Source organism: Cephus cinctus, unplaced genomic scaffold (genome assembly GCF_000341935.2).
Source record: "Cephus cinctus unplaced genomic scaffold, Ccin1 Ccin1_scaffold1780, whole genome shotgun sequence".
Lineage (NCBI taxonomy): Eukaryota > Metazoa > Arthropoda > Insecta > Hymenoptera > Cephidae > Cephus > Cephus cinctus.
The window spans coordinates 95,730-121,024 of NW_014333995.1; the positions used below are offsets into that span (position 1 = coordinate 95,730).

At 37.7% G+C, this 25,295-nt stretch overlaps 3 protein-coding genes across 8 annotated transcripts; 1 reads left to right on the forward strand and 2 right to left on the reverse strand.

Annotated features, from left to right (window-relative positions):
- The first annotated feature begins 4,256 nt into the window (after positions 1 to 4,256).
- LOC107273662 (ornithine decarboxylase antizyme 1) lies at positions 4,257 to 7,345 on the forward strand. The gene is made up of 5 exons (XM_025091006.1): positions 4,257 to 4,263; positions 4,322 to 4,455; positions 4,573 to 4,822; positions 4,904 to 5,061; positions 5,184 to 7,345. The coding sequence occupies exons 1-4, from the start codon at positions 4,257 to 4,259 to the stop codon at positions 5,017 to 5,019; spliced, it is 507 nt and encodes a 168-aa protein (XP_024946774.1). The 3' UTR covers positions 5,020 to 5,061; positions 5,184 to 7,345.
- A 584-nt stretch (positions 7,346 to 7,929) lies between these two features.
- LOC107273670 lies at positions 7,930 to 13,871 on the reverse strand. 6 transcript variants are annotated; one of them, XM_025091009.1, is made up of 21 exons: positions 13,640 to 13,871; positions 13,502 to 13,557; positions 13,177 to 13,430; positions 13,031 to 13,119; positions 12,895 to 12,964; positions 12,686 to 12,812; positions 12,555 to 12,613; positions 12,411 to 12,479; positions 12,278 to 12,338; positions 12,050 to 12,199; positions 11,810 to 11,980; positions 11,238 to 11,728; positions 10,716 to 11,166; positions 10,248 to 10,642; positions 9,924 to 10,152; positions 9,646 to 9,815; positions 9,385 to 9,577; positions 9,100 to 9,307; positions 8,832 to 9,022; positions 8,642 to 8,748; positions 7,930 to 8,384 (listed from the first exon to the last, which is right to left on the reverse strand). In XM_025091009.1, exons 3-21 carry the CDS (start codon positions 13,360 to 13,362, stop codon positions 8,112 to 8,114), a joined length of 3,690 nt encoding a protein of 1,229 aa, XP_024946777.1. In that variant the 5' UTR covers positions 13,363 to 13,430; positions 13,502 to 13,557; positions 13,640 to 13,871; the 3' UTR covers positions 7,930 to 8,111. The 6 variants fall into 6 exon arrangements, with proteins under 6 accessions (XP_024946777.1, XP_024946780.1, XP_024946778.1 ...); XM_025091012.1 differs by lacking the exon at positions 13,502 to 13,557 and having other exon boundaries at positions 13,177 to 13,328; positions 13,640 to 13,653; positions 13,758 to 13,864; XM_025091010.1 differs by lacking the exon at positions 13,502 to 13,557 and having other exon boundaries at positions 13,177 to 13,364.
- An 880-nt stretch (positions 13,872 to 14,751) lies between these two features.
- Positions 14,752 to 25,138, reverse strand: LOC107273689. The gene is made up of 16 exons (XM_025091005.1): positions 24,762 to 25,138; positions 24,103 to 24,328; positions 23,922 to 24,007; positions 23,168 to 23,830; positions 22,952 to 23,087; positions 21,916 to 22,883; positions 19,700 to 19,838; positions 18,622 to 19,250; positions 18,115 to 18,544; positions 17,835 to 18,010; positions 17,636 to 17,774; positions 17,352 to 17,560; positions 17,138 to 17,285; positions 16,355 to 17,049; positions 16,103 to 16,292; positions 14,752 to 16,032 (listed from the first exon to the last, which is right to left on the reverse strand). The coding sequence occupies exons 4-16, from the start codon at positions 23,283 to 23,285 to the stop codon at positions 15,381 to 15,383; spliced, it is 4,629 nt and encodes a 1,542-aa protein (XP_024946773.1). The 5' UTR covers positions 23,286 to 23,830; positions 23,922 to 24,007; positions 24,103 to 24,328; positions 24,762 to 25,138; the 3' UTR covers positions 14,752 to 15,380.
- Between the last annotated feature and the right edge of the window lie 157 nt (positions 25,139 to 25,295).

A 25,295-nucleotide genomic window follows, 5' to 3' on the forward strand; every position in this document is an offset into this window, starting at 1 on the left:
CGTGTCACTACGCCATTTTTACTACCTTTACCCTCGCGTCCGCCATCTTAAATTTTATCTCGCCGTTACCTCTCTGTCCCTATTAATTATCAATTTATTTATGTTTGTCCATTGTCCAAATTCGCAATACTGTGTGAGATTGTTCATTTATTTAAAGATCGTTCTTATGCAAGCACCAAACTCTGACAATTGTAGAAAAACATTGTCTTAACGGAGGGAACGAGTAAGTTACAATTTGGTAGATTTTACAAGCAATAAAGACTCAGTCAGATGTTAACAGTTTAACCAATTTTGTTCTTTGTCGAATACTGCCCTTTGCAACTTTGCAGTCGTTCAAGAAATATTGTGATTTCTGATTCTTTCTCATAATGAACCAGAGAAGTTTAAACGTGGTAAAGGTGTTGGCTGGTTTAACTGGTCGAGTAAAGGCAGGTTTTAAGGGACTTTCTTTTTCTTTTTAAAGTGGGCTGCGTGACTCTCGTCACGTATTGAAGCAAGAGATAACCACAGCCCTGAATCTTGCTTTGTCAGTTACGTTAGAAATCTCGCAAGTCCCTCTTTCTTTCCTATATATGTACATAAACCTCACTCGTTTAAGGTCATCTTACTGTACATTCGATTCAACTTCAGGCCTTCCTTTTATTATTCAGACCTTATAAATTAAACTGTATACCTGTATCTCTGGGACAACTGTATCTTGTTTTGAAATAGTACAGCACTCCGTGTCGCAGACAGATCGATAATTTTCTCTCACAGTAACTCCTTATCGCATCGTCCCTGGAAAAGGGAAATTCGATTCCTCAGTTATTTTGCATACTTTGTCACATGATACAATCTATTTTAATAATACGTTGATTACGTGGAACGACTGTAAATATTTAGAATCTCTATTTTTCTCGTGAAATACAGCCTCGTATATTTAACCACGCGAATGAAGAATCCTCAAATATTAGACTGTCCATAAGAGCCCTCTTATCTGCCTCAGTACGATTTATATAAAATATGTAATCTGACATCTTGCTGATAACTACGTCTTATCTATTGCTTGAATGTCTTTGTTCACATTGCCTGGCTGTTTTGCAGTTTTGTTTTTTCAAAACAAGAAGCCAGACTTTATTTTTCTTACATATTACACGCGTCTATTACCAGCTTCATTTATCTCGATAAAATTCCTCGTGCACATCTTAATTATCATTGTCAATACATAGCGCTGTTATCGGGATGCAAACAATTGAAGGATCGTGGAATATTACTGTTGCTTGACATTATTACTTGACTTTACGATTATTAAATTTTCTATCCCATTGCGGAATGTCCTCAAGGCAATTTCATTGTTCTCTTTTATAAGTAGAACTTTGTCACTCGGTAGCAACGTCACTCAAATTAATATATTAATGCCAGTCGTCATCGTTTTACTCGATTCGACAAATTGACTCGATCATTCGGTCTGCAATGACAATTGAATTTATTAACATTTTAAATCCTACTTGATTTATAATGCCGTGCGACGACGCAGTAATCTTGTCTCGTTATTGTACCTTGGGAGGTTAAATCATTTTAACGTGTTCATATACGGTAATCTTTTTTTTTCGAAGTCTGTATTGTCGCGTTATCAAGAATGCTTTGTTGTAAATGATAAGAAAGACTTTTGTTATATTATTGCCTCGTTGGAATTTTGAAATTGCTAATTGATTTCAGACGTATCTCTGGGTCAGCAGGCTATTTGAAATTATACACTTAATTGACATGGAAGTTAATAGGCCGTTAAATCTTTTTATATATGTTGTACGAAAACAGTAAACCGTACTATTATCAAGCTTTTACTTTACTGTTAGAAATTCTATCTTTACGATTGGCTTTTATCAGTAACAATTTGTGTCATTGGACTTTGCAGTTGAAAATACTTACTTGACTCGAGTTGTCTGTTGGGTGTCGGTCTCTCTCCCTATTTTTTTTTTTTTTTTCAAAACAAAGCCATATGGAAGATAATTTCTCTACAGAGATACCGTCTTATCAGCTGTCAGTGGAAGCTATGTATATTAACAAATTGATAAGAAAAGTGTTGCACAGTCATTGGAATAATATGATTGTGAATAAAATATAATCAACGATTAAAAGAAAATGTATACAAAGAGACTGGGACTGTTCTTTCCAGACAGGAAGTACGGATCTTTTTTTTTTTTCTGGTCACAGAGAACGATAGGACATGGAATGTATAAACTTGACGCTGATAACTACGTCGATTACAAATGTAACTTGAGCTTCATTTATCTTACTGCTTGTACGAACGTTTGCTGGCGATGCATATATGTATTTCGGAGGAGGAGAATATTTGGATATGTTGAATATTGGCTTATGAAATATTTGTCGTATTTGTTGTAAATGTTTTCAGTCAATCAAGCATTTAGTTCTTTGTTCTGTGTGTAAAATAACAACGGGATATCGTTAAGGATACCGAGCGCATTGTTGGTGGTTATTTATTCGGTGTCTCGTTTTAAAAATATAGATTAAAGAATTTAGCCCACTGCTGCGCAGTTAGTCGAGTTATGTAAATTTTCTTCTCAGTAGGAAACGCGTGGGCCTCGAGTTTGTGGTTTGAATCGTGTGACGCCAGTTGTATATACTTTTACATTGTAGAAATCGTCTACCTAACCTAACCTAACCTAACTTAAACCGACTTGTTCTTTTTCCTTTTCCGCAGTCCTAGTCTCCAAGGTATCGACCCGTAGAACATTGCTGAGAAACACGTTCGTATGAAATGTGCAACAGGCCATACAAAATCAATAATCCAGTTTAGCAGCTGGTGCGGAAGACTGTTTAAAATAACTGAAGCAGCCTGTAGACCTTTTGGTTGTTCCTCTGATATATTGATTCATAATAACGTTACATAATTCACCTAAACAATTTTTCTTGATTGCGTCAGGAATTAAACGCAGCCATAAAATCGTCGTTGAGTATCCTTACGTTGTTAAAGGATTTTCTATGTGCTCTCAAGGCACACGGGTGACGCTCCATAGAAACATAACCTGCAAATCCTCATCTTGTAAAACTGCATAAAAGTCTTCCTTAATGCGATTTACGCGTGGTATCCTTTCGATATTTAATTCTTGATAGGTATTTGGTTATAATAAAATGTGACAGTGGGACAAGGCAATATCGTGAGAACGCGAAGGAGTCCAATTTTCAATTTTGGCTAGAATCCAATTCGGATGACGTCCCCGGCCGTCGGACAATGCTTTCCTCTGCGCACTAGGAGTCTTTATAAATCGAGAACACCGGCACTGCCACTTAGTAGCTTTTATTTTGTCTTTTTGTACGGAGACGCCATTTGCTCGGACAAAGTCATTCGTCGCGCCTCTTGTCATTCTGGCTGATCCTGGCTAGACTAACAGGGATCGAGGGATCCTTTGAATTTGCTTGATTTTTTAATTCCTTAATTCACGATACCAGGGACGTATCGAACGGGCGTTCTTGGCGAGGGCACCTCCTTTTTTTTTTCAAATTTATAAAGAATTATTTACTTCGCAATGGCTCCCAGGCCCAGGTACGTTATTCCTTGCAAAATGCTCTTACTATTTATTATCCACGTTGACTTTTCAAACGTCCAACTACCTCGCGGACGATCGAAGATCTCTCAGAGTCTGACTAACAATAATTAGTACTTTTATTCTTGAATTATTTCTACGTTGGATTTATTTAGAATCTTTCTGACGTAAATTTAACAGCTGAAACTTCAGATCTTTACCATCGCGAATTCTCACGACTTTATCAGTCCGGTACACTCGTGCGCGATAAATAGACTCCCAGGTGCGTAATTCCCTCTAGAAAACATTGGAGATGAAACAAACTTGGAGATGAAAATCGTGCGGGCTCTTATCGTATTAGGTATTGAATCGTCGAATATTTTTCTGTCAATAAATTTGACAATAATGTTAACTTGGCCCTCTTTAAAAATAGTATAACGTATTAAGGTCATGTTTTATGTAATATTTTTTCCTCTCCCCTAATATTACCGCGATATTTGGCACGAGACTTTTGTTTATTTTCCAAATCGTGATGCACCATGCCAAAACGCATATCTCCTCGGTCGAGTCCTAGCAAAGTTTTCTCATGTCAATTGCACGTCGACCTTCCTCGTTCTTGCTCGTGAATCTGCGTAAACTTGAATTCACTTGGCGGGAGATTCAAACGAATCTTCGAAATTCTTTTCTTAAAATGCGACCTTCGCTAAAGTATGTTTATCGTGTTTCAGCGAGATGTCGAGTAAGTGCTTGGAGGAGAGTCTCGAAGAAGGCTCTGGACTCCAGCAGCACTACTGTATAACGCTGGGCGTGGGGCCTCTGTGGTGGTCCTGATGTGCCCCATGCCGCATTGTCTGTATCTGCAGTCAACACAGAGAGCCGCGGCGTGGGGATCAAGCAGAGTCAGCTCTCTGTGAGCTCCCACATTGTGCAAGCAAGTATTTCTCCTTCATGGTTATCGGCTCGTCCTTTCACGACGATCGGGCCAATCGAGAGGTTAAATATATTCTGTGGCACGTTCCCGAGTCATAATTGAAATTGACAATTGCAGGAGGATGATTTGTTGAAAGCCATAAGAAGAAGCGAGTCGCTGCGCATAACGTTCGACCTTCACTTGACTGAGAGTACTTCCGTCAAATGGGAGACCGTCGTATGGCGTGGCTGCCTTTACATCCGTGTACCCAGCTGTCTACTTCCGGAAGGCTCGAAGGAGGGCTTCGTTTCTCTTCTTGAGTACGCCGAGGAGACGCTGGGCTGCACCAACGTCGTCGTTTGTCTCCGCAAGGAGCGTCCAGACCGAGGTTGAACTGTTTTTCTGTTCTTCTTTTCATTCTAATCATGAGAGTCTTTGGATTTTAATTATTTCCATTTTTCGATTCCAGCCATGCTGGTACGCACCTTCATGTTCTTGGGATTCACCGTTTTACCACCAACTCACTCCCTGGTTCTGCCAGGTGGGGACGCCGGTAATCTCTACATGCACTACGCCATCGAGTGATTCACCGGCACTGACGGCTTCCTTCTCGAATTTAACGCACAGGTTTGTCAAATATTAATTAGACTTTGGTCAGAATGCATCCGTACGATACGGTTAATCGTTGTTAGATTACAATTACACTTTTTGGCTACAATGACGCTTATGGGTTACTTCGATTCTTTTAGATTCCTTGTTAGTCGGGTTTAAGACGCAGTTTTTTATCAAACGCGTCCGGAGCGTCAAGACCAGGAACATGAAGCTCCTTATACACTGGGCTCTTTGATGTTCGTATTTTGAGTTTGCTGCGCGCGCCATATGCTGCGGTCTTCTTACTCGACGGGGAGGACTGCCAAGCAGCGATTTTAGTTGGACCTTATTATTACGATAAATTGCGTCAACTGGCATCCGTAATATTAATACCTGGAAAAAAAAAAACGAAACATCGTTAGACAGTCAATCGATGCCGGGTGGACTATTCGCGTAAATGCGCATCGTCGAGGGGGAAAAAAAAAAAAAAGAAAGAAGAAAATGCGTCGACACTTAAAGAGACGCATCTTCAGGAATCCATGCGTTAAATTGGAGCTAGAAAAAGGATGCGGTGCCGGGTGATGGAGACGGACGAGAAGGAAAAGGTAGTCACGTATATTTTAGAGCTCGTACGTAAAAAAAAATGGCTTTCGATGGATATGTCGAATCATTCTCTTGTGACACAATGTTTAATAACTCTTGCAAGATCGATATGCTCGCAAAAGCTTTCCCACGTATTTCGGAATGAGGCAGTGCTCTGCCTGATCGCCCGATGAGAACGTGGCATGGTCGCGGGTGTTGGGTCATGAGAAAATTTATTATCGACAAAGCTCAATGTTAACTGAGTGGCAGATTGGGACTCGCCAGGTTTATAGTTAGTTATAAATTGATAAGTTTAATATTGCCCCTTATACGTATATAGACACAGAGAAACCAAACCAAAAGTAAGAATGGTTCAACCAGCAGGTTGTCGGTGTTTGGTCAGGTTTCCACGATTAATTAAAAAAAAAAAACAGCTGCAACTGTAGGCCGAGGCGCCGATAATTTCCAGCCATAAAACGTAGTCTTGAAAGGGCTGATGTAATTGTGGAAGATTTGGCCGTTATTATTATTATTAATATTCGATATTATTCTGTTATGTCATTTAATTATTCAAAGTATTCTTTCGTTCGCTTCAATCGGTTTTATGGCGTCGCACTTTCTGTACAGATATGACGTCGTTTCTCTTATCGAGGAACATTTATTATTGATAACGTATATCGGCTGAATTGTACGCGAACGGATGTGTACCAAGTATTAGTTTATTAAGTATTTGATTTATTATCTTGCGAGCCGGCACTTTGGAGTACTATAAATGGTGCCGTACACGACTTTAGAAATTTTTTATTAAGATCTTTTAGAGTCGCACTTGTCTTCGGACATTTCATGGATCGTTACAATTTAACGGTACCGTTGGCTTTTGTCTTACGCGTGAAATTAATTCAGACCTTTCAATTATCTGAGATCCAACGATGACGTGCATTGTAGAAGATCGTAATTTCTCTTTTCATAAGATTTTCCAGCTGTAGGTATATATCTTGTGGTATTTTCGAGTGAAGCTTCGCTATATTATTATTGTTATTATTATTAAGAATAATCAATTATACTTTTATTGCCTATTGTTACTGCTCATTATTTCTGCGTCGTAGATCCATAATACTATTCTGGTAAGTCCCAATCGATTAACATTGTAGAATTCTTGCTAATAAATAGGTTCCTTAGTGTTGACCTGGATACAGACAGCATGAAAGAAAAATATAAAAAATTCAACCAAAAAAAATGTGTAAAAGTTTTGAAAAATTATGACAAAAAAATGTTAGTAGTCGGTTAGTTGCGTAAATAGCGATAAGAGAAAATCGGCGAAGGCAATTACGTGTAGTTGAATTTGGCGTTGCGATTCGCTCGAGCGGTGTCGAAACGCGCGTGAATTCGCTTCGATTTTGGATTCGCCGTTTTTTAGTATTATACGGTAAAGAATTACAATACACACTTACAACTTATACACAAATCTACAATATGCTACATTTATTATTCATACGTGATGAAATAATTGCTAAATAAAAAATCTAATTAAAATTATGTGCAACGGACGGTCAATCGAATTGATATTCTTTTTTTTTTTTTATTTAATTTTGTTACGTAAAACACATTGGTATAAGGCAATTTATTTTCTTCAGATAAAAGGTACTGAGGTAAACTGAGAAATCACCATGTCTCTTTTGGTTTTCTTTTATGTAATAAAGAATAGTTTGATTCTGTGTATTCAAACAGTGTCCGTGAATTTGGTCAGCTTTATTTTTCCTTTAAACCGATGGTGATTTAAAATTCGTACAGTATAACGTTGCAAGCAAATTGCATAAGCGAAGTAGATATTATAATAAATCCATCAATTAACAAATGCTAACCTTGTTGTACAACCTTTTTTTGTTATAGCACTAAAAATTGAACCTCTAAGTTTCTATATCCCGAATACGGCGGAGAATTCAGCTCTCCATGAAATTTTTAATACTTTTCATTCAATAACGTTGATGGTCTAAATCAAATAGCGAGAAGGGCATTAGTTCGCATTAGCTCGAATTGATTGCGTATATATAAGTAATACTGCGACGTATAATTTTATATCAAGTGGTACTCTAAAGCGTTTGTATGAAAATTGGCTCATTGGCAATCTCCCTACTCATCTCTAGTTGCAGTATCACGAGATACTCGCACATGTCCCCCATTGTGGATACAGCCATAAGTAAAGGAAGGAAGAATATCACAACACCTGGATCGAGGAATAAGGGAATTGTATTGTCTTCTTTGCAAATATTTTGCACTATCCCACATCATTCCAGGAGTTACTGCTTTTAGAATAATTGACAATTCAACTTAGAATAATTAGATATTATTTCTGATCAACGTATAAAAACAATACAATTTGATTTGAAGCGAAACCGTAAACTCTCGCAGCGATTAATATTTTCAATTCGAGACAGCCCGTTGTGTCTTCTTAAATTAACATTAAATTCAATAATTGAGGAAGTCTTGTGCATCAGATGCAATTTTTAACTCGTCGACTCTGCCTTGGACGTGCTTGTAAATCCTTCGTCATTATTTAAAGTCACCGTCGAATTGTCCTCACTTGAAATATCCGAAGTTTTATTCTCATCTGCTGGCATTTTATTATCAGGATCTTTACTCTCGCTTGAATTATTCTCTACAAGATTTTTCTTGCACTCAATAGGATCTTTTTCTTCCGTAAACACGCTCGGGACACAACTGAACTGAATATTCGATTGTTTCGTCTCCATATCTTGCGTTTCTTCCACCTCCACTTTCTGTAATTAATTCATACCTTTATTGCACCATATAATTAGTAGATAATTGGTCAAGGGTGGTTATGGGATAATTAAGGAGGTTAATTAAAGAAATTTCTTACAAAACTTGTTACCTATCAGGATAAGAAGAGGTTGTGGATAGGAAGGAATGGATCTGGTTCTGGGATTTCTATTAGTCTACATAAAGGCATATATATTTTATTCATTATTCAGTGATTAATTAATCAAATATTTAGTACTGTTTAATTGAAACTTACATCCGATGAGCCTTTGGCAACGAGACCAAGACTATTCAACATTCCTGATGGTTCGGACTCCTGGTATGGGTATGCAGAGACTCTTTTACACTTGATCAAATGTGTCGCTGTAACAAATCATATATTATTAAGCTGTTACCAAGTGAAAGAGAGCAATACATTTCATTTGGTCATGCAATCAGGGAATTACCTAAATGATTTCCATCATTAGTTGCAAAACCACAGGGGCACTGCATTTTATTTTCCAGAAGAATATTTAAAAGAGGGGGTAACGTTACCAAACTTGTCATTGGCCTCTCGTTGTGTATTTGTTGCTGATGTTCCTTAAATGCTCGCCAGCAACATGTTACGTATCTGCACTGTTGACATTTTTGTTCTCCGCTGTGAAGAAGAATATAATTATTTAATACAACTACTAATAACATGATTCAAGAGAAAAACTATGATAATGCTATTACGGAAAATGTTCTTGCTGATCAATATCCTCTTCGCATTCCTGACAAGGAAGATCACTTGGTGCATTTATTCTGATCGGTCCTGTGTTCCACTTTTTCACATGCTCATCTACAGGAAGATCAGCGACTGGACTTTCTATCTCATTATGTTTATTGTGATTCTTTTGTTTTGATATTATTATATTATTCTTCGAACTGTATGGTATAACTTCTGTAAAATCACAAAAGATTGGCTCGTTAAGCAAACACCAAAGAGAAAATTAATGTTTTTTTTTTTTAATAACGTACTAGGTCCTGTAACTGGCTGATGCATTTCTCTCTGATGAGATTTTAATGAACTCTTTTGATTGAACCATAAACAGCATTTAGGACATTTATTACCCCTTCCCTCCTCTCTCCTTACTAAATGTCTTTGCATGTGCAACAAAAAGGCGTGTACACTGGTTAGACATTCGCCACCTTCTACGATGAACTGCATCACCTGTTAATATTAAATGGATTATTTTTATTTTCGCAGAATGTTATTGCCGTCTATAATATTTCAATTACCTTAAGACAATAAGGACACTGCAGACCTTCGCCCTTATCATGCACTTGATAATAATGATCTATTACGTCTTTGTGACTGGATGTACGATAACCACAGCTTTCACAACGATATGGCATTTCCAAAGAGTGATGCGTATTCGAAAGATGATTAACCAGGAGAGTACTATTGCCTAAATAATTTAAATAATACAATTAATCGTGTAATGCTACAAAAAGGAATGTTAAACACTCCTTAACCGTAGTCCTGTAATGTTTGAAACTTCTTTAATAGGCTTTACCGAATTTTTGTTCACAAATGGCGCAAACCACCATGTCACCGTTCGTCTGACCGAAATTGCTATGTGTTTCTGAAACATGTGTGTCCACTTGATGCTTTGTTGAAAAGGCTGCACAACAATAACGACACACGGATGATTCTGTACGGTGAGGAACTTGTGGTGGCACATGGGAAACTATATGCTGTATTACGTCTGTGTTTGATTTTAATGTTGTCGAGCAGAGAAAACACTGTAAGAATAATAGGAATATATAATAAGAAAAGCACGATAGTATATTTATAGCACTATATCGTAAATTGTCTGGAGATCTCAATTATAACCGACCTTGAAGGATACGGTAGTCTTTTTCTCATCTAATAGAAGATTCTTATCGCCCTCCATTGTGGCATAATGAAATTCTTGCGGTTGCATAATATCATTTTTATTCTCCCTTTCTCTATCCTTAATTCCTTTTGAATCAGTAGCTACACGCTTGGCTTCTGGTTCAGGACTTGCCGATGCTGTTGTGATGATTCTCTTTCTCCCTCTTTTTGGTCCTGGCTTACTGTGCGAAACCTCCAGGCTTCGGATACCTTGAGGCAGGGTATCTTTGTTGGTTGAAGTCGAATCTTTTGGTATCGATACCATAGGTGTCAGTGGTAGAGGGTTTATCGTTGAATATGACCAATCATGAAATGGATTTGCAGCTATTTTTGACAGCCGGTCCAACAAGCAATCACCTTAAGTGAGATATCAAAAATTTATTCTACGTAATGGTTAAAATCAATTATTAATAATCTTTGTTAAACCCACCAATATCCATTCTGGTCTGCTCAGCAATGTGACGAATGATATTATCGAATGCACGTGCAGCTGTTGGTCCAAACATTTCTCTCCAAACTAACTCGTCTAAGAATTGTTGAATCATTTGTCTACTCAGTAAACTCAAAGTATTTTGAAACATTCTCGGTACGATTTTTCTTAGATACTCCATTATGTGATAATTGCTCATCATATTTCTGGGATTCTGGTCGGAAAATGCTGATTGTGTTACATGATTAAAGCCCATCTCTTGCAGAGTGCCTTTGTCCACTGTGAAGTCTGTCAGAATCTTGGACTCCTTATGTACCCAATCCTTGAGAGGATGTAATATATTATTAAAACGTCTCTTGAATGATCTATCTCCGTCATGCACAGGATCGCAAGCACGAAGTCTTAATTCAAGTCTCTCTGGATCAAGAATACCCAGAACTTCGACTTTTACCTATAACATAATAGAGCGTATAAGAAAGTAATATTCAAGGTTCACTGATTGTGAGTCATATATAACATTACCTGTCGTAAGTTCCCATCTTGTGACGTAGTACCCAAACTTATTACACCGACCTGTATCATGGAATTCTTTCCACCCATCATTCGACTCTTATCCCATACAGCAGCAGTGCAGATGCTGCGCAGATTGGTATAAAAATTTTTCACATATATATTAGATACTTTCACCCACGAGACAACATTTTGCACATTAGTTTGACATGCCCAGTGATAAATTAGTTTTAAGAGCACTGTAGGAATATGTGGTGCTCCTTGAAAAATTGATCCAGAAAACACGGAGACAAATCGATCTGGACAGCAACTCGATATCCAAACGTATCCACCGGAATATGGAAATGTACCCGAGTCACTATACATGCCCAGCTTTAATTTAGTTTTTTGATAATTCGTACTGTGCTGGCTACAGTATTGTTCAGAACGAACCAAACCTTGTTGTATTAACCATTCAGCGAACTTTGTGGCAGAAAACATTAGCACGCTCTTTACTTTCATGTCTATAAATGAACATACAGTTATTAATGGTTTCCATTGCACATGGTATTCGATAAATTGATTTGCATCTGTAAATCGGTTACCTAATTCAGTTCTTTCTTTTTGTGCGATTTGAGGTGCAATATCCTTGGAACGAAGATTTGGTCGTGCTACGACAACTAACGATGGAAACGTGCGACCACCATTCATTTTATTGAACGTTACTTCTCTGCCGTCTGGTTGATTCTTTTTGGACTCTTCAATCTGTTCGCTGGCTTCAATTATTAATAGGATAAGTAATTAAAAATAGGATCTGTTGAGGGTGCATAATTTTTTTTAATTACCTGCATTTTTATTTCCAACAGCTATGCCACCGATACTGGTATGTTCGGTGGGTCTTGTAACTGGTTGTTGATTTGTCTGTTGCTGCTGTTGTTGTTGCTTGTTTACTGTCTTTATTCTAAGATTCATCACGCCTTGAGGACTGGTAGTGGCTGTAACATTACGAAATGAAGGTCTTTTTGTTAATTTTATAATTTGATGTACTCAGTTTTCACTATTGTTTCTCTTACTGGGTGTCACGACATGTGTTGCAGGGGATGATTTCGGTCGAGCTCTTGTAGTTGGTGTAGGCTACATGGAAAAATTTAAATAAGAGATTGGTTTGTAAGTCTTTAATAAAAAAAAAATCATGACTTTAGTTACATCGTCTATAATATCCGGTTGTTGTACTTGGAGGACCTTTGTTCGACGACCAGATCTGGTATATTTATACTGAAATTGAATATAAACTTACTTGTCGACTAGATATAATTGCAGCATCAAATTTTATAATAAAGTTACTCTTACGTTTTCAGGTTGAGAATGCGTTACAGCAGACGTAACAGGAGTGGATGTTGAGGTTTGTGCTACGATAGATAGTTCAAGATTAAATTATAGAATATTAATAATTATTAAAAATCATTATATATAATCACTACCTTGTTGCTGTGCGGCAGATCCCAATATACCTCCCATTCGGGGACTCATAACCAATTGGATGTTTCCTTGATTTGAATTTGCAATGTTCAACATGTTTAATTGTATTGGTTGTGTTTTTCCATGACCCTGGAAAATATTTTTATTTTTCCCACACTCTACTTTTGCACAACTTGGTAGTTATAATACAGATAAATAATTAAATACTTACTACACTTAACAAAGACTGTTGATTAGATTTACCAGTTGTTGGAGTGCTGTTGCCAGACCTATTCAATTTACTATATCGTAAAGTGCAATATGTGCAACGAAAATATTATATCATTAATATAATTTCTAATACTTACAATGTATACTGATAGCCATTGACTGTGCCTGATTGACATATAAGTTTACCACCATGATCTTTCACCAACTCCTCGAGAGCAGCAGCGACCTGACATAAATGTTACAGTCAAGAAACAGTCCTGCGGGAAGCTCATATAATGCTTACCCTGTCATGATCCGACTTCATTTTCACTCTTGTCATGTTTTGCACTTCACTTAAAGGTTCTTCCATACATTCCAGATTTAATGTCATACTCAGTGGACGGACATTTGTCACTGAACGAGCAATTAATCGTGCCTTTGGCATATTGACAGTTCCTGTTGACAGCCAAACGGAACCAAGAGATGTCATTACTGTTTCATAAACATACCAAAGTAATGTAAGAATTGAAAGGAAAACAATCGGACATCATCTGTTAACTGAAAATGCGGGAAAAAATTACAAATGAGGATTTCTTTTAAATTTTCAAATAATGTTTACAATTCCCCACCACAGCTCCGCGCAACTACTGTTCGTTCCAAAAATAAGCGCCATACGTTTTAGCGTCTACAAGATTGTAAATGCCATTAATAAATCTTCTAATACTGAAGATAGTAACAGCACACATGGCCCTTGAGAAGTCACCTACCTCGTACAACAATTCTGCAATAAATTGTAATTCTTCAAAATGATACAGGAACAAAAGGGGTGTTTGAAAAATGATTATTTTGTAAAAGGGAAGAGCAACAAGCCCCCCGAATCTGTACCGTTCACCATTAGTAGATAAGATGGCGGCACCGGCAACTCCCCATAGAGATCAGTAGGGAGATGACAACGCTACGATATTCAGCGAAACCAAAATCGTGGCGCTAAATCATAGCGGCGAGTCCGCAAGTAGGATATTGTGATCATCGCCTCCGTCGACAATACGAATCCCGTCGTAGCCGAGCTAAACGGGAACACGGACGCGTAGCTTGGCGGGCAGAGGTTCTCCGCTACTCACCGCTGTTTCCCAAAGCAACCCTTAGAACGAGCCCGGGAACTATTGTTACTCATAGAACTTACAAAAGATTAGCAATAACAATACCATTAGAGATATATTACATATAATCATGCAATATAATATACATGTGGTATTTTACATGCGCTACCACTTTGGACTTTTATTTTTCCAAAGGACTTTTTAATAACTTAGTTTTTAAGGATATACTAGGAGGAGAGTGATGGAGACATGGGAAGGAATAGGAGATTCGAAAAGTGTATAAGTGTTACAAGATAATTTATTGGATAAACGCAATAATGATACAGTATACGGTGTACAGATGTACATATATAGTCCGCGAAAGATTAGTAATATCAATGCCATTAGAAATATATTAAAGTATATCACTACAATATAATATACGTGTAATATGCTATATGCGCTACCATTTTGGACTTTTATTTTTCCAAATTCATCTCTGCTCGCCATTTCGTTTACCTTGCGCTCAGTTTATGCTGCTTTCTATTCACGATGCATTTTCAATTGACCAATGAGCATCCAGAACATGTAGTACATAAATAAACTTTAACATGATGTCACTCAGTATACGTCCCACGATTGGCTGGACGATGTGCACCATAAGAAATTAGGAATGGCAAAGATAAAATTATCACTTTCTATTGGAATAATTATAATTTTTCAAGCAACTTTTCGCATTAATATTATACACTAATTTGATGGGGGATGATTGGTAAATTTGAATTAGATAATAGCTTACGTCAAAATTAATACTTTTAGCTTTTTTTTTAAACAATATTTTAGGAATTAAACATCTCAAGTGCGAAACGCTTGCATTACGTATAAAACAATGCGCTATGGTTCTTTTGCGCAACTGTTCTGCCATCTATCAGTATGTTGCAGAATTTATTCATTGGAACGTTCGTCGCGCCATTACGGAGTTTTATGGAACTATTGTATGGAGTAATATTATTTCCGTTTATCCGTAATCGAATGTATAATATAAAAATTTTCCTTTATTATGCGCAGTATAGGTATAAAATACTTAAGAGTTATCATATGTTAATTATTAGTGTCATGCTCGGATCATATGATAAAAGCATATTATAATTATAATTTGCTTTTAGATGTAAACTCGTACACATACTTTTTTTCTTATACATTTTGGATCGTGCCAAGGCTTACACGTCTGCTTAAAATTTACGGTGTTTCATTGACACGCACCAAAATTCTACCCATCGAAAAACTCCTCTGCAAAACTATGGCAAATACTATTAGAATACCTGCGTTAGCAACCAGTTTCTTATTGTCTACATACTGTAGATTTGGACTTTTGACAATTCACAAGAAATCGATAGAGTTTAGGTGAAAGAAAGTGTATTCAAAATAATTATTCGATATCGACTATCTCAAAATAATCATCCGGATCCAAAACTTTGGATCTGTTCGATGAAAGAAGTGGAACTTCGATAAACTTGACAGCGGAAGTGGTAGAATTTGATTTTTCAAAATTAATATCCGCCGCTGTTATTATCTTCGGAATTGTTGCTTCGTTCCGAGGTGGGAATACTCTTTCAATTTTTCCATTACTTCCCAAAGTTCTTGTAACAACATCCGGATACTTGGCAGTGACTTTTCGAAAGAAACTAATATCTGCATCCGGTTTGTTACTTGATACACTTAGAGATTCTTCGGTATTTTCATTGGATGTGTCCAATTTCAATCGTAGCGACTTTAATTGATTTCTTGATTGATTATACTCATTATTGGATCGTTTCTCCAATTTTGAGTCATTCAACTTCCGGTCTCTGCGATCATCCGCCAGGGCTAGTGAGTCTGTTGTATTTGGTGGTGCTTCTCTGTGCAAATATGCTACAGGCCAATGTCTACCAAAGAAGCCTGGTTTTGGTATATCATCAAAACGACTGCTTTGATCGAAACGATCGAGACTGGACGGTCTATGTGGCCTTGAACTTGATGAATATGGAAAGTATTGCTCACTGCATGGCCGCCATTGATTCTCTTTCGGTCCCACGTAACACCTGTTTGAAAACAAATTTTATTGTCTCAAATTCAGTTTGAGAAGGGATTGTTGTGCATAAATTTTATTACCATGGATAACTGTAACCGTGAGAAAAACCGCAATGATGAGTTGGTTCGCAACAATAGTCCCAGGAACCATATTCTTCACCTTCCGGTTCGCAGGACCAAAAACCGGCTACTTTGTTCCTTTGACACTTGGTACCACGTTTACAAGGATGACCATTCACCGTGTAATGAGTGAAGGTTGCTAAATCACCAGCTATGTTAAAAAGGTATATTGTCATTAACTAGGAGTAAGAAGTAGAAGAAGAAGTGCCTCACGGTATGATAAGTCGAATCGATCACCTCCATAGCTACTTCCTGGTCTGAAGTCACTTCCTCCAGATCCATATCCAGAACCAAAGCGATGACCTCCGTGATCATCATGGCTTCCGTATCCGTTAAAACCACCAAAATTACCACCGCCACCTCCATAACCAGCGAATCCTTCACCTCCGCCATGAACACCACTTCCTACACCGTACCCGGGTGCTATTGGATCAGGTCTATCAGGATCGAATGGTCTTATTCCTGGATAACCATTACCACCACTACCTGGCCTAATTTCATGACTACCATACGGTCCCTCTCCTGGTTTCAAATCATGATCAAAAGAAGGTCCAGGGTGTCCATAAGAGTTACCACCGTGTCCAGGTTTTCTACCGTAATCAATTCCTCCTGGTCCATGATCAGAGGTCGGACCAAGATCTGTGAAATATGGGGGACGCGAGGGTCGTCCACCAGAATGAAAATCAAATTTGTCCTGATCACTGTAACCTGGACTTTCGAAACCATGACTGTGATAATCAGGGCGACTAGGAACATCAGGATATCCTAGTGGAATACATTCTGGTTCTAGTTCTTTCCAAGCATACAGAACATAATCGTCATCATGAATGTAATCAAGACCAGGTCTTAGATCCCTTCTGGGAACGTCACTTAGGAAGCAGTTATCATTTCTTCTATCATTTTCAATGCTGCATCCAGAATAATAAATTAAAATATTAATATATTATATTAATATCCTAGGTTCATAAGTATTTTAAAAAATCATTTTATACTGACTTATAGCTGAAGGACATACAAGGAACATAATCTTTTTCTCTCATGCTGGAACATCTTTGACGGCATTCTGTTTCACCATTCACGCGAATCGATAAGAGGATGGCGTAAGGGGTGAGTTTACAAGGTCTATGATAAGTGGAGTAACAAACTGAAAAAAAATAGAATTCTAAAAATAATTCATTGAAATAATATACGATCTTGCAAGTGCACTCACAGTCATCCCTGTGACTTGGTTTTTTATCTGTGCTGCCGTATTTCTTTCTTAGTGGCGGAAATGGATAGGGTTCGCACCCTCGTCCAAAACTACCCCTCTCGTATAATTCTGCCCCGTCCATGTCAGGCAACGAGAAAGGATCCATTTCCTGAGAAGGCCAATCACTTAGGAAACAATTCGGTGAACCACCAATTGGTAAATGTCCATACCTAGATGACATATCGAACGGTATTAATGAGCTCAATAATCATTTTTTTTAATTCTTCTCTTTTTATTTGACTCACCTGTAAACAAAACTTCTACAAGTAAATCCTCGAGTATCCACACACTCCACTTCGCATTCCCCAAGGCTATCCACGGACATCGATTTTTTTATTACTTCAAGTGCCATTCCAAAACCACTCCTGACTCTCCAAAAGCATTCTGTAAATTTTGGTTTTTAATTTTAAAAGGTATTATATCTAGACAATTTTAATGCAGTACCTTCGGGAGGTCGTCGACTTGGTGGTTTACCAGAACTGCAAGATTTTGAATTACCGACTATTGTGTAAATATCATAATCACGGTCAGGCTCCAGATCAGTATAAAAATTAAGATCTTCATATGAAATTTCACTCAGAAGGCAATTATCTGTAGGAGCAGTAGAAGCCAAGTTGTACCTGTACAATTGAAAAAATATTAATAGATGTAATGAATAAGATTTATATTGTAATAGAATACGTCAATTGAATTATTTTTGACAGATACTTTATATTGAAACTACCTGTAGGAGAATGTCATGCAGAGAAAATCCTTTTCGACGGTGCAAAGACTTTCGCACTGATCTAAATTAGACGTGAGGTAACTTTTCCTTACGAGTCCTCTGCGAACTTTGACACCAGCTCCAGATCTAACTGAACACTCGTGTCTCTTGCCGGATCCACCATAAAGAACGTCTTTATCCGAGGGAATATAGTTATCCCCATAACCAAAGGCACCGCCATAATTGTAAAATTCCCCATAAAAATTATCGTTCTCAAATGGCCGTGGACGTTTATGTTGTTTATGATGATTAGGATCTTTTGGTAAATGAAATTTACCGACAGAATTAGTATCATATCCATAGGAGCCACCATAGGTACCACCATAAGATCCCCAATCTCTGTCCCAGTCTTTGCGACGATCAGGCAAGTAAGGACCAATTTCATTAGATCCTATAAAAAATTAATAAAATTAGAATTAACCAACGTCTGATCATATAATCAAAATAGTCTACAGAAATTACTTATACCTATATCATGAAACGGTCTATAACCAAAGTCAGGTCGCCGTTCTGGAAATTTTGGAAGATGCGGCCGACCGGGTCTAAAATCTCCATGAAACATATTATCCTCAATAGGACCAATATACACAGACCCAACAGGCCTTGACGGATAAGGTCTCCCAACTGAAAAATGATCTCTATCCGGTTCACCAGGTCTCCGTCCAGGTGGTAAAGGAATATCAAAAGGTCTCCGTTCAGGTAAATAAGGCTTCCTATGATAAAGATCATCTGGACGGTCACGATCAGGTCCATAACCAGACATAGGTCTTCGATCCCGATCTATAGGTCCCTTATCTGGTCCAGGACGTCTCTCAGGCAGGTAAGGTCTGGGCTCGTGCCTAGGCGGTTCCTGAGGTCTTCTACTAGGTCCATAGCCCCCTTGATCATTAGGTCTATATCCACTACCAGGTCTAGGCGACAGATTGGTCCATCCTGAAGGTCGATGATAAACGTCCCCAAAAGAATCCTGGTCGCATCTTGAATCCTTTTCGTAATAATCATAATGAGGGTCAGAAATAAAGTCTCGATGCATATCCATCCTGGAATAAGGCACTGATGTCAATTCGCACATTCCTCTTGGTCCAGGTCCCATCCTCCTATTAAAAAAAAAAGTCAATCAAATATCCCCTCTTTTTTTCAAAACAATCTATTGATTTCGTCATCCGCATTGTTAGTCTTGCACAGAAATTGACCAAGAACTGTGTCACTGTGTATTTTGCTGTGCAATCAAATTAGCCGTGATGCAATTCTACGGTGGATAGGTAACGCATCTGGTCACGCATGTGCCTTTAGGTACGTTAGGGTAGGTCGCGCACAGTGATAGCTAACCCAGTTAAAAATATTAAAAAAAAAAGTCAAGCGACGCACTAGGATACCAAGCATAAACAATTGCTCTCTTACATGAGTCAAATGCCGATGATTAGTTCATTCATGACTTTTTAGTTCCGTCCATGTATACATTTCACGCAGCGCTTGTTATTTTTGATGAGTCTTTTAATTAATATTTTAATTTCTTACACCTAAATGCTCTTGTGATTCATATTACCTGTAATTGAATCCTTCGCAATTAAAAGCTTTCTCCGAATCGCATTCTCGATTACAGTCATCTATTCTTTCGCAGTCAATGGCTCGTCTGATGTGAATCTCCACGATCCTTTTACCGGACAAGAGTCTCCTGTAACAGGCTAAACCAATTTTTTTTTTTAACTAAAATTTTCAAACTTCACAATCAATTTCGGGGATTATTATTTTTATAATTTTTCACAACGGAGTAACTTACGTTGACAACTGTCACTGACATCTTGAACTATTATAATTGAATCCTGACTAGTATCTTTGAAAAATAATAGTATCAGTGTGATACTCCAAAACCACAAATGGGATAACATTGTCGTGTAAAAATTTTGTCAATGGGTAAAACTAAAGGAAAAATACTGGATTGCTAATTATTATTTACATCCAACCGGAAGCTTGCTAATGGTTACATAAGATGGATCTGGCTGAGATCATCAATAATGGATACTTGTAAAATTTCCATTTTACATGCACATAACGTTAATAGAATTTTTAATGATTTTTCATTAACAAATATAGCTTGTCAATCCCTTTTTAATTTTTGTCAACAAATTTCTAATCACAAAATTCACGTTATTATCCCTAATCACACGTTACTCCAAATTCTTTCCTGCGCCTCATGATAATGTCACAGCGAGATACTACCAGCAATATTCGCTTTTTTCTTTATAATTTAACGTGAGAAACACCAAACCGAAAACGCACAGAAAAGTAGCAGAGAAATTCTAGATTCTCGTGGTTTTATAGAAAAGTGAACGTTTACGTGAGAATAGTGGGAGGATCTACTGACACTTTAGGGTGGGGTTTTGGCGTTACATGATCATTAATGATTAGCTCTGCTCAGTTCCTACCACCTAATAATATCATACACAAATCATTTAATCGGCACAAACAATTCTGCAGGATATGCTACAGTGACAGCTGTCACGTCATTAGGAGTGTAATAATTGTACAATAAATGTATATTAAACTCCTGATGAGTCAAACAGTCTAAAATTACTCTCAAACTCCATAAAGGAAGATAAAAGAAAGTTAATTGATTATTAAAAATAAAACAAAATGCAATTCTGTTAGAAATATTTAAGTCTAGAATTTTTTTTTTCCTAGATCCTTATAACCAAGAGATCTTCGTGCCCCTAGCAGTGATGCAGGTTTTCCTGCGGACATGGCCAATTATCCAATCTGACAAGCATCCAGATACGAAGGATTCGTAAAGGCACTGTATAAGAAATGACGTCAGGCTAGAAAGGACCATCACAGGTTGAAATCTGTCCTTGAAGATTAGTCAAGGTCACAATTATTCCAATTATTTCAGCCAGGCCAGAAGAGGAGTCATTATATAGATTTATCTATACGTATATAGGTATACTAGCCATACAGATATAATATATAAGTATAGTCTTTATATTTCTGGATATGATGAACGGGACAGCGTGATCCCCCACCAGAAGCAACCATTAAATGATGAAGAATATTCTTGATGAATCGTAGGATAAAAATTTCAGTAGATACTTCAAGACTCCTGCAGGAGTCTCATGGTTACACAAGGAAATCTTAGAGACATGCTGCGCAGGACGTCTGACTTCCGGTTTGCGTGCAGTTGTTTGCGCTTGAGACACTGTTACTTTCGACTGTCCTTTGTTACCGAGATGTCTTAATTAATTATGAGAAATCTCAAGGTTTCTGAGACTCATAAGTACCGGGGACCAATAATTTCTTCAACCTCCATAGTGATCGCCATTGTCAAGTTGGATTTGTTATTGAAAATAAATAAAGCATGTTAAGATGTTGCCTTTTAAGATTTCAGTGGGTATCGTGGTGCATGGTGGGAATGATTATTGTCTTAAGAGAAGCCAAAGACTGGTTTTACCTTTGTGGATGCATGCAAGCGCGCCATTAGAGTTCTTTCGTTCCCACGAGTGTTCAGGATTCGAAATTCCAGCAGGTAGGGGAACAAAGTGCAAATAAATCGTAGTCTGTACTCTGGAGCGGAAGCTGTACTTGGATGCAGTGAGTTAATTTGCATAGTGGTTAAAATCGGTGTCAATGCCGTTTGCCATTTGTCAATCCTAGATGCGTTAGGTTTGATAAACTATGGATTGTAGATTGTTATTATTTTACAAAGATTAATTGGTGCTTGTAGAAATATAAATGAGAGTTTTAGGTTAGGAATCATGAGTAACTTACAACTTGGATTTTCAAAGACGTCAATTCCATGTCCAATGACATCGTAGTGATGTTTATGACCTGGTAGTATTCCTGGGAAGCCAGAATGAGTATCATCGTAGTCATTTGAATTGTACCCGTGGAAGCTGTGCGAATTGATTGGACCATGATGATTTACAGGATTGGGATTATCTTTGTCATAAATGAACTGATCTGAGCCAGCAGGTCTTGGACGTTCCGATACGTGAATGATGTTGTGGGTTTGACTGTGTCCATTTCCTGTAAAACCATAAGCACTTCCGGTTGGATGACCAGAATTGTGCTCACTTCCGGAATTGTGATCAATCCAGTATTGATATTTTCCTGGAGTAGATCCACCAGGATTGGAATTGCCATCTTCATTGTAAACAGGTTTAACAGTTAATGATGATTCATCATCTATAGGTTTAGGTTTAGGAGTAACTGGTTTCCCAGGACTCGATGATGGTCTGCCTATGGAGAAGGTGCCAAAACCACCAGGTCGAGGAATATCCTTATGATCATTGACGTCATCGAAAGGTCTTTGATCCTCATCATAAGTGAAACTGGAACCACTCATAGGTGATTTGTTATTTGGTCGACGATTCTTGTTTCTAATTATGTCATAGACTCTTCTGTCATCATCAAAGGATGAAAACCATCCTTGATTAAATGACGGTTTCCTATAAGTTTGATCCTGTCCAGGTCTGTTTGACTGAAAGCCATTTGGTTTTTGCGGTTTTATACCATTTCCAAAACCAGTAGGATACCTGTCATTGGCAAATTCATTGACGGCACTGCCATTACTCGGCCGTTTACCACCACTACCTAATTGGTAGAGTCTATCAGGCTCGCAATCTGGTGAATCCTGACGTCTTATATAGACATCATAATCCTGGTCCTGATCTAGTTCTTCGGGATTAGGTACCCTGGATCCGATGGTACAAGTACCGTTACCTTTTGAACTGATCCTGTATGGATGAAAAAAAAAAAATTAAATATTCACAATCATTCGGTCATTAATTTCTTGTGATCTTACCCAAAGCTAAAAACTTTACAGGTGTTGCGATTCTTGGAACATTCATTCTCGCAGTCTGTTACTGTACCCGCTGATGTCCTGATTAAGACGTCCTTGTCGGCCAATCTAGTACCAATGGATATCCTCGTGTAACAATCTGCAAAAAGATCTCTACTTGTCATCCAATCAAGAATTTACTATTTTAACAGATATTAATTAATTTTTAATGATAATCACCATTAGCTATGATTACAAGCTGATTATCGATCGTCAGGGTCGAGATTTGAGTAATCGATAAAAATATTATAAATGAAAAACAATTTTGAATCCTCCCTCCTCTAGTTGCGCACTTCATTTTTTCGTAATTCACCAAAAATTCTGCTTAATTTCATATAACACACTGAAACACAAAGATTATCATTTCTCTTCCACTATTAAAATTTCTTTCGCGTAACACTTTGCACACTGATAATAAATTTTAATTAGATCAAAAACTGTCGCACTCGTATAATAAAGTATTTCGCAACACTGTTGAATTATAATTCGATGTCGATCATAAAACGTGGCATGACGATCGAGTATACTTTATCGTCTATATATTTTAATTATAATTTAGCTAAGCTTGGTAATTATCTCGGCGCGGTTCATTATACTTTCGCAAGGTGAGTTGAGCCTCTTGCGATTGACTTCAGACTGAGAGCCTTAAGTAACTGTATCACTGTCTTATATGGGAGCACCATCCTTATACCCAATAGCTTCTTCTTCTACTTCGTTCACGTTGGAGCACCCACCCGTCCACAACAGGGATTGGATTAGTAAATCATTTATATAGTCACACCGACGTACAATAGTAGAAGATAATCATCTAATCGCATATAAATCCTGCTCCAGCTTTAATTACTAGAAATTATATGAGAAGAAAAAAATTAGCCAAATCTAAATAAAAGAGTTACACCCACGTCTTAAATTGGGAAAGAAATGGTAATCTTACCAAAGTACTTCGAATTCCTGTTGATTAGCCAAGTGGCAAGTTGGAATCAGGATCAGAAGGATGTCAAGGACTCCATAAAGATTATTCTAGGAAAAAATACATAGCGTTAGAGGGGTGTGTTTCCATCGCTTCCTTTTCTCATAAAATCATCAAGCCAAATGATTACAAACCGACTACTAACCAAGATCATTTTACTACCTATTGTCTGAATAAGTGCAGTTCAACTGCAAGACTATTCTCGTACGAAATACAACAGATGCACGTGACATTTTTTCTTCTTCGTTTGTTCCATCTGATTTTACGTCGCCGACGAATTGTGAGGTTAGCCGTTGGAAGATGCGGTGATTGTCTTATGGTTGAGTTTGATTTCTACATTTTGTACAATCACATGGTCGTGACAGAGATACCTGAATTATGAGAAATATTTCGCACCTGATTTTACAGTCCGGAAGTTACTTTCCTGACTTCGCTAACCGACGAATATATCAGGTGTATCTTTTCTCTATGTTAAATTTAAAGACGCGTCCTAATAGGCCTAGATGCATATTAAGCAGTTGCTTACGTAATGAAAATGAGATGAGTTACACGCAGACAAAGCTGGGACGTCACGGTTCGCGTGAGTCGGCCACACGGAATGAGTCATTATGCAATTATCATACCTTATCGTAAAACGTAACGTAAAAAGAAGCCGGGACTGAGATATTTTGATTGTGTACTTGACCAGATAAAAAGTACACGATTAAAGTATTATGAGAATTAATACACTGTATGTATTAAGAAAAACATTGGCATGACTATTACAAAGTGGTTGTACGTGGTACAAGCAATTCGAGTACTTACTTTGTAAATTGTCGCTTCCATTCCATTTGTCCGTTGCTTCAGGCCATGTCATCGACCTGCATGATTTGATTTTATACTTTGGTACTTTAGGCTTCTGTATTTTACACGACACGGTCGTGTACCTTTTGTTTTTGTATAATGGGAGACACTATACCACAGCACTCTACAAATAACTCATTACGCAATGTACGTTTTACTTCTCATTCTTGTTCTGCTTCCAAGTAACAATGATTGTTTACTCAACAATTAGTACAGCAGCCATTGATCTGCCGCTAAGATTCACAGAGCTTGTCTTTGCTAACAAGAAATACTTCGACGACCCTGTCAATTTGCTTGACTGACGGAAATTATAACCTAGACATCCTGTGGTGGAACGGAAGAGACGATTACTGTCAGATCAGAATCTCCAAACTTGTAACATCCGGAATAAAAAGTTATACGAAAATTTAGTCACGCTTTGATAATCCTAGTTTCTCAGGAGTTAACTAGAGGAAAGGGATTGTTCTTAAATTATTAATTCTCGGTCCTTAACCT